At 39.1% G+C, this 14,771-nt stretch overlaps 1 protein-coding gene across 1 annotated transcript; it reads right to left on the bottom strand.

Moving 5' to 3' along the window:
* Positions 1–8,510: 8,510 nt before the first annotated feature.
* Positions 8,511–11,838, bottom strand: edn2 (endothelin 2). Its single transcript, XM_054606460.1, has 5 exons — positions 11,684–11,838; positions 10,917–11,070; positions 10,633–10,749; positions 9,912–9,995; positions 8,511–9,800 (listed from the first exon to the last, which is right to left on the bottom strand). The coding sequence occupies exons 1-5, from the start codon at positions 11,751–11,753 to the stop codon at positions 9,731–9,733; spliced, it is 495 nt and encodes a 164-aa protein (XP_054462435.1). The 5' UTR covers positions 11,754–11,838; the 3' UTR covers positions 8,511–9,730.
* Between the last annotated feature and the right edge of the window lie 2,933 nt (positions 11,839–14,771).

Raw genomic sequence — 14,771 nt, forward strand, 5'->3', positions numbered from 1 at the left:
AACAAAATATTAAGATATCCATAAGCCAGACTTACTAACAAAACCCTACTTGTAGTATCCATCATGGCTCCAGATTCCTACTTAAAGTATACGGACTCTATTCAGATTAATCATCCCGTTTCAGTCTAGTAAAGTAACTGTATAATTTAATATTTCAAAAATGTTCTGTTAAAACAAAAGATATATTTTTAAAAGTGTTGCTGCTTTACTGCCCCCACCTATTTTTTAAACCATATTTATCCAGGCAACCATCAAGACTGGACATGCAAATGCAGTAACTTTTTTTTTTTTCTTTTTTCTCATTTCCTTCAACAGCCTTTTTGTTTTTGATTGTTGATTTGTTTTAGTTTGGCAGTTGCCTTGAAAGGTTTGCAACTGAAAGTGAAACTGAAAACTTATGTCATGCCTATATGTTATGTCTCGGCTCTTGTCAGCTTCCCAGAAAACAACATAAAAAACAAACTATGACGAGAAGTTCCTTGAAAATGTAAAAGTGTCTATTTTGCCTGATACAGTCATGGTAGTGTTTTTATGCAGTTTCACAAAATGCAATTGTCTTCCAGATTCAGTGGTGATAAATTATTATAACAAACATAATTAGATATTTAATTATTTAATTATTTTAGAAAAAATAACTTCAATGAGGGCTAATGTGTTTGGCAAAAAAAACAAAAAACTGTTGTAATGATCATTAACGAAAATAGAAAATTAGATTTATATAACAATGGAACTTTGAGTGACTTTAATAGACCTTTTTCACAACAGACATTTTGATAAGTCATTGCAGGGAAAGCACAGGTGTAACTAGTAACACTAATGATGGCTGCATTCCATTTAGATGAGCCTGTTCCAGGAGCAGCTATTGTGCATAATGTCTCATTGTAATGCTCAAAATGTGTGGCGGAAACAGGTGTATAATTCTTATCTACATTAAAGTAATGTACTAAATCAGTACTCAAATCTGATGTTTATCTATGTTATCCATTGTTGTCCAAAATCTATTCACCATGAACACACACACGCACCTTCCTGCTTCCCCAAATACTCAAAAGAGCACCAAATGTGAATAATTTTGCAGCTGAAATATTTCCTAACAAATGCACTTTTTACACCTTTTTTCTTTTTTGCTTAATTCTACCCTGACCAGCGGTTTCACTAGAGTACTGAGCCTTTTTCATCATTAGAGTATTAGTATATTTTAGTCCATTGACGTCACCCTGACATCCTGGTTCAGCGCATTTTAAACATCATTCCTCAAAGATGGTGGTGATAACTTGTTTCAAAGCAGAGATGGCATACACGGAAAAAGTCCCATTCGTATTTGGTTACACCTTAAGTGGAGCTGCCAGGATGATAAGATTCAAAATATGCAAAACTGTTGTCTTGAAGTAAAAACAACTTTTGTCACACCATACATAACCGTCACTTCTATTTGACCTTCAGAGAAGGTGAGGCTCTGTACTTTAGTATCAGATGACAAATAGTACGTCTTTCTGGGGAAAGGTAAGAAGGTTAATCTCTGCCAGTAGGCAAACAAACACTGCTTTGTTGGATGAGCTGTGAGCCGAAGTCTGCGGAGGTTTAGCTCTGCAGGAGTGTGAGCTTCTCCAGAAAATCAAACAAGCACTGCATGCCTGTTGCCCGTTTCAGTATGATTAATGAATAGATACACTGCATCACATTGATCCACTGCTCACTCTCTGGAAAGTCCAGGAGTTTGCAGAAGATGTATGGCCCTCGTAATGTTAAATAGGTGAGGAAGCACTTAATAAGCAACTGAGTGGATCCCCCACGTGGAGAGGGATGGGGGTAGGAATTATTAAAGCATGACTTCCGCGTTTTTGTCTGCAGGTGGAAATGCAAAACAGTTTCCTTTTTCCTTTTTGGAGATTGTCCATGTAGATGACATTACCAATTCATGAGTCAAGCGATGTCCTGTTGTTCTGAATACAGAACACAAATGCATGACGACGGTGGTGTCGAGTATTAAATATTAATCCCCCCTCTAGATTTGGTAATGCGGCCTCTCCAGTTCCTGACCTGCATTCAGAGAGGAGTTTGGTCCCTTCTGAACAGGAAGACAGTGTGTAAGGCCACACTCAACCCACCTAAAAGTGTGTAAGTGTAAAACAAAACAGACAGCTGTGGCCTTGCCTGACTGTGAAGAGTGTTCTTCCAAAGTCTTCCAAAGAAAAGCAGTCGCTGTTTCACAAATTGTTCATAACTGGCTTTATCATGAAGGCTGAGGAAGCTGCAAGTCAGTGTGAAACTCACAGACATTCAATCATGCATGGAATGGGTGTTCAGCTGAGGCAATTGCTAGTCATTATTCTCCTATTTCTGTTCCATCATGACTGACATGTCTATTATGTTGCTTCCTTCTACTGTCAACTATTCAAGAAAAGTATAATAGAAGTTTTAAAAGTTTTTTTTACAACTCTGACTATACTTCACCTTTAATTGTACAGTATATGGAAATTGTCCTTTATGCATGTTGGTATAATTTGTTCATGTCTCCACTATGATTGGATTAGTGTATTATAGATATCATTAAGGAGGAAGCTGTGTGATGTCTGATAAATGTCCATAAGGGATGTCACTTGACTCAGCATTGGTTGGGGTTGAAGATTATCAGTTTGAAAAACAAACAAACTGGAAGTGCAGTTAGGTTTCCAGACGTCTGTAGCTCACTCTTCATCTCTGCTGCAGGTTAGAGGCTAAAGGATACACTGCTATTGCATATGGTTATTGGCTAATAATTTCCCCCTAGCCGTAAATCAGAATGATTGAAACCAATGCATTGTCATATAGCCTCTTTTTCATGTAGCAATTTCATCTTCCGTCACCTTGGTCAGTTTGACTTAGAGGCCTAGCAGCAACTGATGATGTTTTCAATCTGGACAAAATGTCCTGAAAATGTTAGCTAACTTGGGAGAGTGTTTTGGTTCTTAACCTTCTTCCTCTTATGTCTTGATTTACTTAAACTTCCTATTATACCTGGTCCCAGTGGACGTGCATAGTGACACCGTCCCTCTGTCCTCTTTGACTCTGAGCTGCCACCATTTATCACGTATTGACCTGCTACACATTTACAATCTCTGGTTGAAGATGAACATCGTCAGGTGTCTGAATGGCAAATTAAGATTTTGATCTGCGTTGTCGCACGGAGGACAGCGGCTGTTTACAGAGAAACTATATCTGGCCTACGTGTGCCCGCATACAGATGAAGATGACAATCTAGACAATAATGTGAAGAATCTTCTCCAGTACAGGCATGCCAGGGACTCTTATTAAGAATTACAGTTGCCTGTTTAAAGCAGGAGGAGGAATGTCTGGCGGTCTGGGGCCATTTCTGCAAGATAAATGACAGACAGGATATTTCCCACTGCTGCTTATACTGTTGCAACAGTGTTTGTCTTTGAATGATTGGACTGGTGTTCCTTAATGAGACTCACCTTTGAGCTTGGTGAGGAAACATCCAGGAATGCCAGCAATTCAAAACATCTACTTCACTGTGTATTCTCTAGGCTGTGAGCAAGTTCTTTGAAGTCATGACACTTGACACAAAAGTTAGGCATTTATGCAGTGAAACCAAGTCTCCTTCTGTCCCTGAACCAGGTCTACTTCCTTCCTGCTGGTCCTGGCTATTTGGTTATGACTAGACTTCATGTTTTGGTATCAGCGGGCATGTTCGGACCGGCGGTGCTGATAGGCCAGTCTGTCCCCAGTCTGTCCCCAAGCCACTGTGGTCCCAGCAAACAAAACCAGGAAGAGCAGGAATGTACCGAGGCTGGCTTTTACTGTAATCGCAACCAGTTTGGACTGGAACTGTACAACTACAAGTGAAAACACAAAAACAGTTGATGTGTCACAATGTTTCATATTGTGCAGATAATGTCCTAACCTTGTTCTATAAAAAAAATTATATATATATATAATTTGCAGTACTTCTAACACCAAATGATGATGACTGTGATCTGACCTCCCCTTGTTTCTGAAGGATGGGGAGTCTGTTTCACTTTTTAACACCTCAAATTCATATATTTCAGCATTCCCCTGCAGGATTTAATTAAAAAATAATTTGAATGGTAGCAAATTATTGTTCTAGTGTGCACAGTGGATTGTAAAGGTGTGCTTTGCTACATGCAGACGACCACAATCCTGTCACAGTTTCAGTTTTACCATCACACTAGATCTTATCTTCAGCAGAAGTAATTTGCTCCTTCTTGTCTGCATTACAACCAAAAGATTTTCTGTTTTTTTTAAGGTTGATTGTCATTTAAAGTTGGCCTTTATTATGATGCTATGTTTGCCATTAATTGGGAGATTGTAAATGTTTTTTTGTGTTTATTTTTCACATTGGTGATGATACCGTAAATTATATATATATATATATATATATATATATATACCTAGTGGATACCCCATGTATGTGGAGTGGATACCCCATGTAGAAAGGAATGGGGGTAAAAATCCTTCGATGACTTCCACGTGTTTGTCTGCATTTGCAGGTGGAACAACAGAAGAGTTTCCTTTTTTGGAGATTGCCTGCGTAAATTACCAATTGATGAGTCAGTCGATGTCGTGTTGTTTTCGATACCAAACACAATTGTATGACGTTGAGAATTAAATATTAATCAACCTTCTGCACTTGGTAATGCAGCCGCTCCCATTCCTGACCTGCATTCAGAGAGGAGTTTGGTCCCTTCTGAACAGGAAGACAATGTGTAAGGCCACACTCAACTCACCTTTAGACTATCTAAAAGTGTGTAAGTGTAAAACAAAACAGACGGCCATGGCCTTGCCTGACTGGGAAGAGTGTTCTTGGTGTGAATTTCAATGTTCTGTGAAGTCGTCCAAAGAAAAGCAGTCGCTGTTTCACAAATTGTGCATAACTGACTTTATCATAAAGGCTGAGGAAGCTGCAAGTCAGTGTGAGCTGTCACAGTTCTCCCCAAAAATAAACATAGAATGGGTTTTTCAGCTGAGGCCATTGATAGTCATTACACTCAGTTGGTATTGTGTGCTGTTATTCCACAATGACTGATGTCTACCTTAATTTCACCTTCGACTACTCAAGAAAAGTAGAACAAGAGCTCACAAACTTTTTCTTACAGCTCAGACCATACTTCACTTAAATCATGCAGTATATAATCAGTGTCCATCAACACCACACTCAAAAAGTTTGCAGTTTAATTATGCACACTGGCATCTAATTTATTATTTTCATGAATCTATTCGGGAATATAGTTTATTGCAGACTGAATATCTACACTAATGTACTAATTACATTCCCATCAGCCTCAGCTGTGCTTTGTTTTCACAACTAATTAAAGCTTATAGATTTATAGATAAAGATCTCGCTCCCCACCATATAGTCATTTCCATACAGTCCCTAAATCAAGTTATTTAATTGCTAAATGTACATTAAGTACAATGCCCTCGCCTTAAATGTGTGGATGCAAAAGAACAACAGGCTGGAGCACAGCGAGACTTTCACAAACAATTATAATCACACAATCATGATTTACTATCAGCCAGCATGTCAGGGAGGAAAACAACGAGGGCAACAACATGGAATAAGAACTTACACAGACCAAAACAATGCAACTAGTGTTATGGTAACAGCGTGATTAAGGTTGCAATCTCAATCCCACATCCAGCCCGTATCAGTTCCCTTCTCAAACAGCAGACATGCTCCTGTTTTTCCTTTGTTTCTTTTCCGCTCCCGGTTCTCTCCTGCGCTCAAGGAATTTGGATGGAATGCAGAAAAAGCATCCTGTTTTCACACTTAGTCAGCTATTGACACTCTGTGGTGGCCGCTGGGGGGGTCCGAGTTCTTACTGACGTCAGGGTGAATAACTAGGATGTCACTACACGGCGTAATGGAGACACAGGTGGAATTATTGGTCCTTTTTTTTTTATCCCAAAATACCTCCACTCCTAGTCTCACAAAAACACAATCCAATTGCACTGCACATAAAATACGAGCAAAGAGCATCACATTAACCTGTAATTGACTTTGAATGGTGCTTATTCCCCATTTATTGTTATTATCTATCATTCCTTAAACACCTGACCTGTAACCTGGGATGTCCTGTAGATAAATGGAAGTCTCCGACATCCTCCATAATAAACACTCTCTGCGCTCATGTCCGTCTTGCAGAACAGCCTATCTAAAGTAAACATCAGCATATGGAGCAACAAGGGGACAGACTCAACACCAGGAAGAGATAACCACAGCACCTTACATGATGGACAAATAAATGCTGTGCATGTTAACCACATACTTTTCAGAACAGCATGTGTCTCCCTGTTCTGTTGTTGAACGTTGAGCATGACTTCAAAGTAGACACACCTGTTGTTTTTCTGCACATTCAGGCTGAAGAGAAGGCTGGAACAGAGCCTACTCAAAGTGTTTTATTGACAGCAACATGAATGAGGTGGCCATGGCCATGAAACCTTTTTTGAATTAATCCTAATTCATGTATATGTAGGGTTATCCATCAACTGAATTCTGCATGTGCCAATATTGAAGTTAAACTTTTATTGAGCAAGATGTTTTTTGTTCTCAAGTTCACCCAAGTAGACCCATAGATTTATCTTTCAACCCATTTTACACCGTAGTCTTTTAAAAAGCACAATGTATTAAGAAATGACCAATTATAACGTCAACGTTCTGTTCTTTTTTTTGGCAATGGTTTTATTATAAACTTTGAGCAATGACAAAGAAAGTGGAGGAAAAACAGATGAATAGCCTAGTGCTGGGTTCACACTATGAGCAACACATTAACAGGCTACAAGTCATTTTACACAAAGCTACAAACTGACGGCAGACAGCTGCCGCTGACACGCTACAAATCAAAGTTGAGCTGCCCTATCTCGCTTTTTTTAGCACTCCATTAATTCGGTCGAACAATGACATGTTTCTGTTTCAGCCTGTTCCATTCAATCAAAAAATATATATGCCGTTAGTCAGTTCCCAGTGCTATTTGACGACATAACTACTTCAATGAAGCAACACTGTAGGATAAGGTGCTGTCACACCTATAGTTGGCTCATTTGGTCAAACTGTAAACATGAAGCCATGCAGAGTGATTGGACTTGGACTACTGTCACCCTGCATCATCAGGACCCACATGGGGGGACATCGAATTTTGGTGACAGCCTTTGAAGGTGCATTCACACAGATAGAGAAGCACATATTCATCTCTGGTCATTTGGGAGAATTTGACAGCTGGACCATTTGTGTTAATTCACCCCAAAATGCCGATTTACCAAATGTACATTAGCTGAAAGCTAGCTGGCAGCGAGTTTTTGTGACAGCTCAGCCTCTGAAATCAAAGCTCACCAGAAACTCCAGTTCTTTCTGTTTTTTCCTCCATTATCTCCTTTTCCCTCTCATATCTGTATAATTATGAAACAGATTCAGAAAGCTCCCTGATACGTGCAATAGTAATAGTAAATTTGCTCAAGTTGAAACATTTTCAATGACACTGAAATGTCAGTGTTATTCATAATGTTTCAACCGTAATCGTAATCCTTTAAGGGAAAATTATTTTAAATGCACTGTGAAAGTAGGATACAACACACTGCCGTTTGAGCTGATGTTCACTTTCTGATTGATCGGGGACAATACCCACACTCATGGATTTAATATGGATTTAATACTTTCAGACCACAAACGCACCACACCAAGTCCTAGACGCTAGTTTTCAAGAGGTCTTGGTGCGGTTGTGTAGTCCGCTCTAGAGTGTGTTTTAAGTGAACCAAACACATTAGATGTGAATCTTTTATAGCGTGGGGCTATTTGGTGTCCATCAGGAAAATAAACTCAACCAACGTTAAATAAAGGTAGACAGCTTTTAACTGGCTCTTGATGCAACTAGATGATAGGATTAGCTGGCCTTGCTGAAATATTCTTTGGTATTTTTAAACAACTGTTCTTCAATGAACTGAAAAGCTAATTTCTTTCAATTTCAATTTCCTACTGGATGAAAGAAGAGGAAAAGGTTTGGACATAATTTCTATACTGAAATCTTCTGCTGCAGGTCATGACAATATTGGGCCTTTTTTAAAATCCAATCAGTTTCCTTTTGGACTATACACTTAATGTGCAATGGTGTTACACCCAGAGACTTGTGTTTAAGTCCAGCAAGAATTAAGTTCTTAACAATAAGGGTCAAAGTTCATCGAACAGATGTAAATAAATTGACATAATATTCAGTCTAAGGTGTCAGTGTTCCTAGAAGAAGAAAAGTATTACCTCCAAAAAGAAAAGAAAAGTAAACATGAATCAGTGTTAGTTCAAACTGTAGTTGCAGTATTGAATTTGTGCAAACGATAGTTCAAATATTTGTTTTCTGTGTTTTCTGCAACATGCAGTTTGTAGCTGAAGATCAAGTGAGTGACAGAACAATTCATTATCAGAGTCAAATAATAAAATCAACATTCTCGTACAGATTTCTTTCTTGCATTTTTATTTTCATATACAAAAATTCAGTGCATCATTCATACAAATATAAATACATCTCTGAATAAGTTAGAGAATAAATAAATTCTATATACAATTCAGCATTTAACAGTACATGTTTAAGGCGGTAAACTGGATGAATATTTTCATGTACAACGAAGGTTTATATTTCCATGTGTCTGTGAGTTGACTACAATCAAATGGAGCGAATTGATTCATGGAACAGGAAAAAGTGCAGGACAAATAGCTTTTGAAGTGCATAACACAAGTCGAGAGTCATTGTTCCCCAGTGGCTAATTACAGAGGAATTAAGTGAACATTTGTCAGGGGAGAATAACAATTGTTGCATTTTTTGGCAAACTGCATGCCATTGAAACCTTCTCGCTTATCTTAAAATCAAAACATTAAACTGGAGCTATGTAATAAACACTTGGTCCAACACAATAGACCTAATGTTGTTGTTATGCTAGCAGAAAGTTAACTGAATATGTGTGTGTGTGTAGAGGAGCTGACAATAGACCTTGTATAAAAGCTAATTGTGTGTGAGATAAATCCCAAAGAGATGACCTTCATTTCTCTGAGGCCAAATGTGCCAAGAGTGAACAAGTTGCCACGTTCAAGTACTGCCTGATAATTAAAAAGCAATTTGCTTATTTGCCCTAAAGACTAGGTAGAGCAGCAGATTCCAGCTCTGATACAGAGGAATATAAAAGATTAATATGAAGAACACTAGAGTAAACATTGACAAACAATTCCCAACTACATACAGAGCTGATATGACTCTGGAATATGTAATGAAGCTATACTCTTCAGTGCAGGTGAGTTGTGGATTATAAACTGTCCATTCAGACGAGTCGCAGGAGTGCTCTTAAAACCAAAAACCCTGGATAAGTGACTGATCTGTCGGTGTAAACTTTCTTGATGTGGTTCCCAAAAAGGACAGCTACCAGGCTTCCATGTTTCAAGAAATGTTCAAAGAGAGTTGAATAAATAACTCTAGACGTCTCCACCCAGCATTGTTCCTGCTGTGGGGCTTCTGTCTCTGTGGGCTGCCAGTCCTTCGAAGCTCTGCCATGTTGATCAAATGGTGGATCCACTGCTTCTTTTATCCTTCCAGCTCCACATCCCCAGAGTTGGTAAGACTCTTAACACCTTCCAAAACCCTGATGCTGGCATTGAAGGTAGCTGGACGAGACTCCAGCCCATGGAGGTTTGAATCCATGGAGGTTGAACTGCTTCTGGTGTTTGCACAGTCCACTACGTCCTTGTTCTGCTGCTCAGTCTGTTTACTCTGTTTACGATCGCAACGTTAGACTTGACCACAGATCTGTAGGGAAGAACAAGATACAACAGGTGAGCTTCATATGTCTTTGAAAGGACCATCTACCACGGCACAGTATGGATCTAAAGGTTGATCCTTAAGTTCTTGTTCACGTACCTAAAAGATTCCAGCAATTTGTTGCTGCTTGTGCCTGCAGACTCCACCAATGGGCCCACGACATCCGTCCTTGGATTCTTTGAGCTGTTGAGAAATACAACAACAGCATTAATATGAGGACATGTAACCCTCCCAATGCTTTTGGGAATTAAACCTCTACAAACTGAGGATTTTTGTCTGGCATTATTAGCTTAATTGAAGCAAAAGAAGTTCAAGGTCTAGTAAGCAATTTCCTTGGAATTCTGAACTAATATATCTCTAGATGCCTTATGGCCAGGAATGCAGGGCGCGCCGTCCATAACCACCTAGAATAACGTCTAGAGACGGTGACTAATCTATACTGGTGGTTTCATGAACGCAATAACTGAAAGAGGCCACAAACATTTCCTTGAGCAAAAGCAGGAATCTAAACTTTCTAAAATTGCAGCATTTCTTATAAACATTTGTGGCTTATTTCAAGGCCTCAAATATTCCATTATTTGCAGTATGACTACTACCCATAGACTGTGGTAACATTATCACACGCTTAATCATTTTGCCTCCGCTCTGATTCATTTTCTACATCAACATACTTCACGGTTTTTCACACATGGCTGACAATGGAAGACACAGAGTCATCTTTGATACTATCGAGCATCCAAAGGAGAGGACACATGATCGGACATTCTTGTTTTGTTGTAGGTCTAGGTAGATTCAAAGAATGTAGGGAGAGGGCGGTTACCTTTCATGGCAGAAGCCGGAGCAGGTTTTATCGGCTGTGTTGTGGCATTCGCATCGCTCAGCTGAACGGCGGCGGCGGCGAGACAGGGGACTTCCAAGGCCATAAGGAATGAGCTTACTGTGAAGGAAAACGAAACATGTTAGGACAGTGTTGGAGAAAGCATTTGGTATCTGGAATGAGTTTCAAAATCGTAATTTAGGGCTGTTGGGGTAGAAGGGTTTACTTCATCTCCCAGTCTAGTAACAAATGTAGCTCCCTGAGTCTGAAGTGGTCTGATGCCTCACCTTGGCGTGTTGACCCAGATAATATCCAGGTGGCAGAAGTAGATGCATTCTTTATCATCCCAGCTGTTACAGGAGCAGCGTTTGGTCCTGACTCTGTGTTGGCGTGGAGCCTGAGGTGGCAGCTCTGCCTGGTCTGATAAGGGGAGTCCACAACCTAGAAGAAAGCACAAAGGATCCCGAGATTAAAAAAGCGCAGACTAATCCTTTGCAGTGTGACTGGGCAGTTTGTGACAATCGCATGTAAACACAAAGAAATCCACTCGGCAGGTTAACACCCACAAATAAGCTTGTGATTAATGGTGGAACATATGTATTGTATTATAAAAACAAGGAACTTATGCCAAGTCAAACATTCCTGCATGCAGTGGTGGTATCAATAATCCTGTGGCAGCAATGTGATGATTTATTAATGAAAGGTGGGTGTATAATCGAAGGTAAATGTTCCCTGGAACACAGCTCTTGTATTGTACTTCCTGTGTTTACTTGCAAAGGCTGTAGTTAATGTCATAACAGCATCGTCTTGTTTTGCTCAACTAATCTGTGCTTTTTTTTTTTTACTATTTTTGTAAAATATCTTATTTTAGTAATCCTCAAACCCTGAAACCTTCATCTAAACCAGCCAAGAAAGAACTGATAATTAATTAATTGCATGCGGCCTGAATAGGATTTATAATGAAATAAAATGTATACATTACAATTTAAAATCTACAATAGTAGTTAACAAAAAAAAATCTAGAATTCCAAGAAACCAAATAAAAGGTACTTACTCTCTTGCAGAGCCATGCAGATGATGAATAAAGTCAGCGTCTTGCACATGAAAGAAGCCATCGTCCTCATCCTGTGTCTGATGTTCTGAGATGTTAATGCAGCAGCAGTAAGTTGTCACACTTCAAGAGGTGCAGACAAGTCTTTGCAGATGAGTGTGTTGAGGCTGAGGAGCTGCAACAGGTGCTTTGTGTTCACTTGCTTGCCAGTGCATCTACTTATACATACCCCCCACCCCCCTTTGGCCGATATCATGATGGCCCCTCCTACCTCTGTGTCACTTAGAGCAATGTTGTTACACAACACACACACTCCACCTGCCCTTCACATTCCAGAAGTGACCTCAACAAACAGTCCTGTCAGCGCCCCCACCAGGCCAAAGAGGGCAATGAGAACATGTTGGATTAACAGGTGATTGTAGACTAAAGAGCCAGAAGACTTTGTTGTATGCTAGTGTTCAGTATTTTTCAATTTAATTGTAGTATTGAGTGTTTTGCTTTAAAAAAAAGTATATATTATATTCCATTTCTGCCAATATCACAGTTAGAAAAGCATTCATGTGTAAGGATCTATAATGTTTCATCATATAAAGGTGGAGCTAATTTCAACAAGTCAAGAATACCGCTGCTACAGTATATCTTAATTTATGAATTGATTTTAATTCAAATAAGTGTTGAGTGAAAAAATACAATATTGGCTTCCAAAGCGTTGTAAATTAGAAGTATAAACTAGCACAAAAATGGAAATATTCAGGAGTACTTGGATAAATGTGCTTAGTTGCATTGCACCATTGATTTGTACATAGAGGATAAGATGACAAACTAAAACAAAATCCAAGACAATTAACTGCTGAATTTGAGTGCAGTAAAAACATTAGTTACGTAAGTATGATGTCAAAGTTGGGTTTAGTGTCAGTGTGAGTTTCAAACGGACAGTATGTAGATACGTGTGAGGGTGAAGAGAGGCAAACAAAAGAATGTGAGACTAAATGTGGGAAGGAAAAAAACAAAAGAGGTTATATGAAAAAAAGAGGATAGAAATTAAGAGGGCGAAGACTAGAAGTCTGGTAACACCGGCATTTAAAAACAACAACATTTAACAGCAAAATCAATTAATTTAATGAGAACGTATTGTCATAGCGACCGAGCTAAAAATAGATTGCTAACTGACACTTTGGAAGTAGTTTGAAAACACTTTTTTTGTGTCACTCTGGTGTGACAAGTTGTTCGAGATTCAGACTGCTAAGTAAAAAAAAAAACCCCAAAGTTTAAATTTCTCACACAGACACCCTTCCTGGCAGTGTGTCTTTAATGACCAACCAGATGTTTTGCTAATAAGCGGACAAATTTGCCAAAATACATTATTTTTGATTTAGTTGCAAGCTCAGGCATCTTTTTTATAAATGTGTTTGAACCTTGAGATGACATGTTGAGCTTGATCGTATCGTTCTTGAGCAATTGTGCAATTTCTTTTTTTATTTCATATTCAAAGAAAATATGAAGACATATTTCATATGCTTACAACTGTGCTGTACTGAGTTGTCTGTCCACCAGCAATGGAAGCTTCAAGAAACTAAATTAACATTTAATACAAGAAAATGTCCTTAAAGTATCTGCTTGCAACTACATGATACTGTAATAAAAACAGCAATAGACAGCTTGTGAATTCTAAATGGTAAATGAAGAAATCAGTAAACCTCTCTTGATTAATACTAATGTTTGTTGTAGCAGCAGGCTGGAGTCTGTCATGGAGAATAATAAGAATACTTTTATCAAGATTTCAGGCTTTCCTTTATTTTTTCCAGAGGCGTTGGGCATGAAGGAATCGGATGAGGCTGGAGGCGGCAGAGGAAGAGATGAGCAGCGGCAGTTGGAACAGACAGAGGGCTTGCATGAGCCACACAGCCTGATATGAGGATGATGAAGTCAAGGAGAGCTGTTGGCATCCCCACGCAGGAAATGAAGTTGAGGTCATGGCTGGCACAATCGTCCCACTCGCCCTTTTACTATCACACAAACAATATCAAAGCGTGTAACATGCTTTGACCTTCGTAAAGAGATACGTGACCGCCTGCCACATCAGCTTTCTGTAACCCACACACATACCACAATGGATATAGTACACAAACAAACACACACACACACACACACACACACACACACACACACACACACACACACACACACACACACACACACACACACACACACACACACACACACACACACACACACACATTCTCTGTCAGTTTACACCACATATTTTTTGGCCACTGACAAATTTAATTTTATTAACACAAATGCATCTTTCTTAAATATATTTTTGATGAAATGTATCTTTCTCAAATATTTCACTTCTACTACTATAAATAAACACAAAAGCATGCACAGTTTGAGTTTTAATTGTATTCATTCATAAAAAAAAAAAATTGGGAAATAAAAGAAGAAAGAGCAATCAGTTTCATGCAAGTCAAAGTCAATTCATTAATTTCTCAGGCAGTCCAGGAGATTCTGGAAGTTTTCTATTGGTCATTTTTCAGGTATATACAAGAATAGATATGTTTCACACACTCTTTACCATACATGGTTTAAAGTCCAACCAAAGTAGACCCAAAAAAGGCAATAAGAAACAGGAAGGAACCCAATTGTTTCGGTCAGTCATCTCAAAGATGGAAAATCTTGCAAAAGGATTTTACATCATATCTCCAGCAGGAATGTGGAAGATAGAAAGATACACCTACAGAAACAGGAAAAAACACATGCTGAAACCTAGATATTTGTGTGTGGTCATAGTTTATAGGGGTTAAGTGGTCGGGGGAAATGGCAAAAGGATGTCACAACACAGAAGGACTGGCATTTGGCCAACTATTTGTTACAGTGAAGAAGAACAATACTGATCTAGAGCAAATATTTGTCCAGCGGTGCAGACTGGAGGACTGGGCACAATCTGAAAGGAACCCCCTGGTCCCGTTCCCCTGCTGCTTTCACCAGACAAGGCAGCAAAGGAAAATGTCACCAATGCAGTCACAGTGTTAAAAAAATGTGCCCTTATCTGTTTCCAACTTCCGGCTGCTGCTGAGGAATGTGAGGC

This window comes from Anoplopoma fimbria, chromosome 10 (assembly GCF_027596085.1).
Source record: "Anoplopoma fimbria isolate UVic2021 breed Golden Eagle Sablefish chromosome 10, Afim_UVic_2022, whole genome shotgun sequence".
NCBI classification, from domain to species: domain Eukaryota; kingdom Metazoa; phylum Chordata; class Actinopteri; order Perciformes; family Anoplopomatidae; genus Anoplopoma; species Anoplopoma fimbria.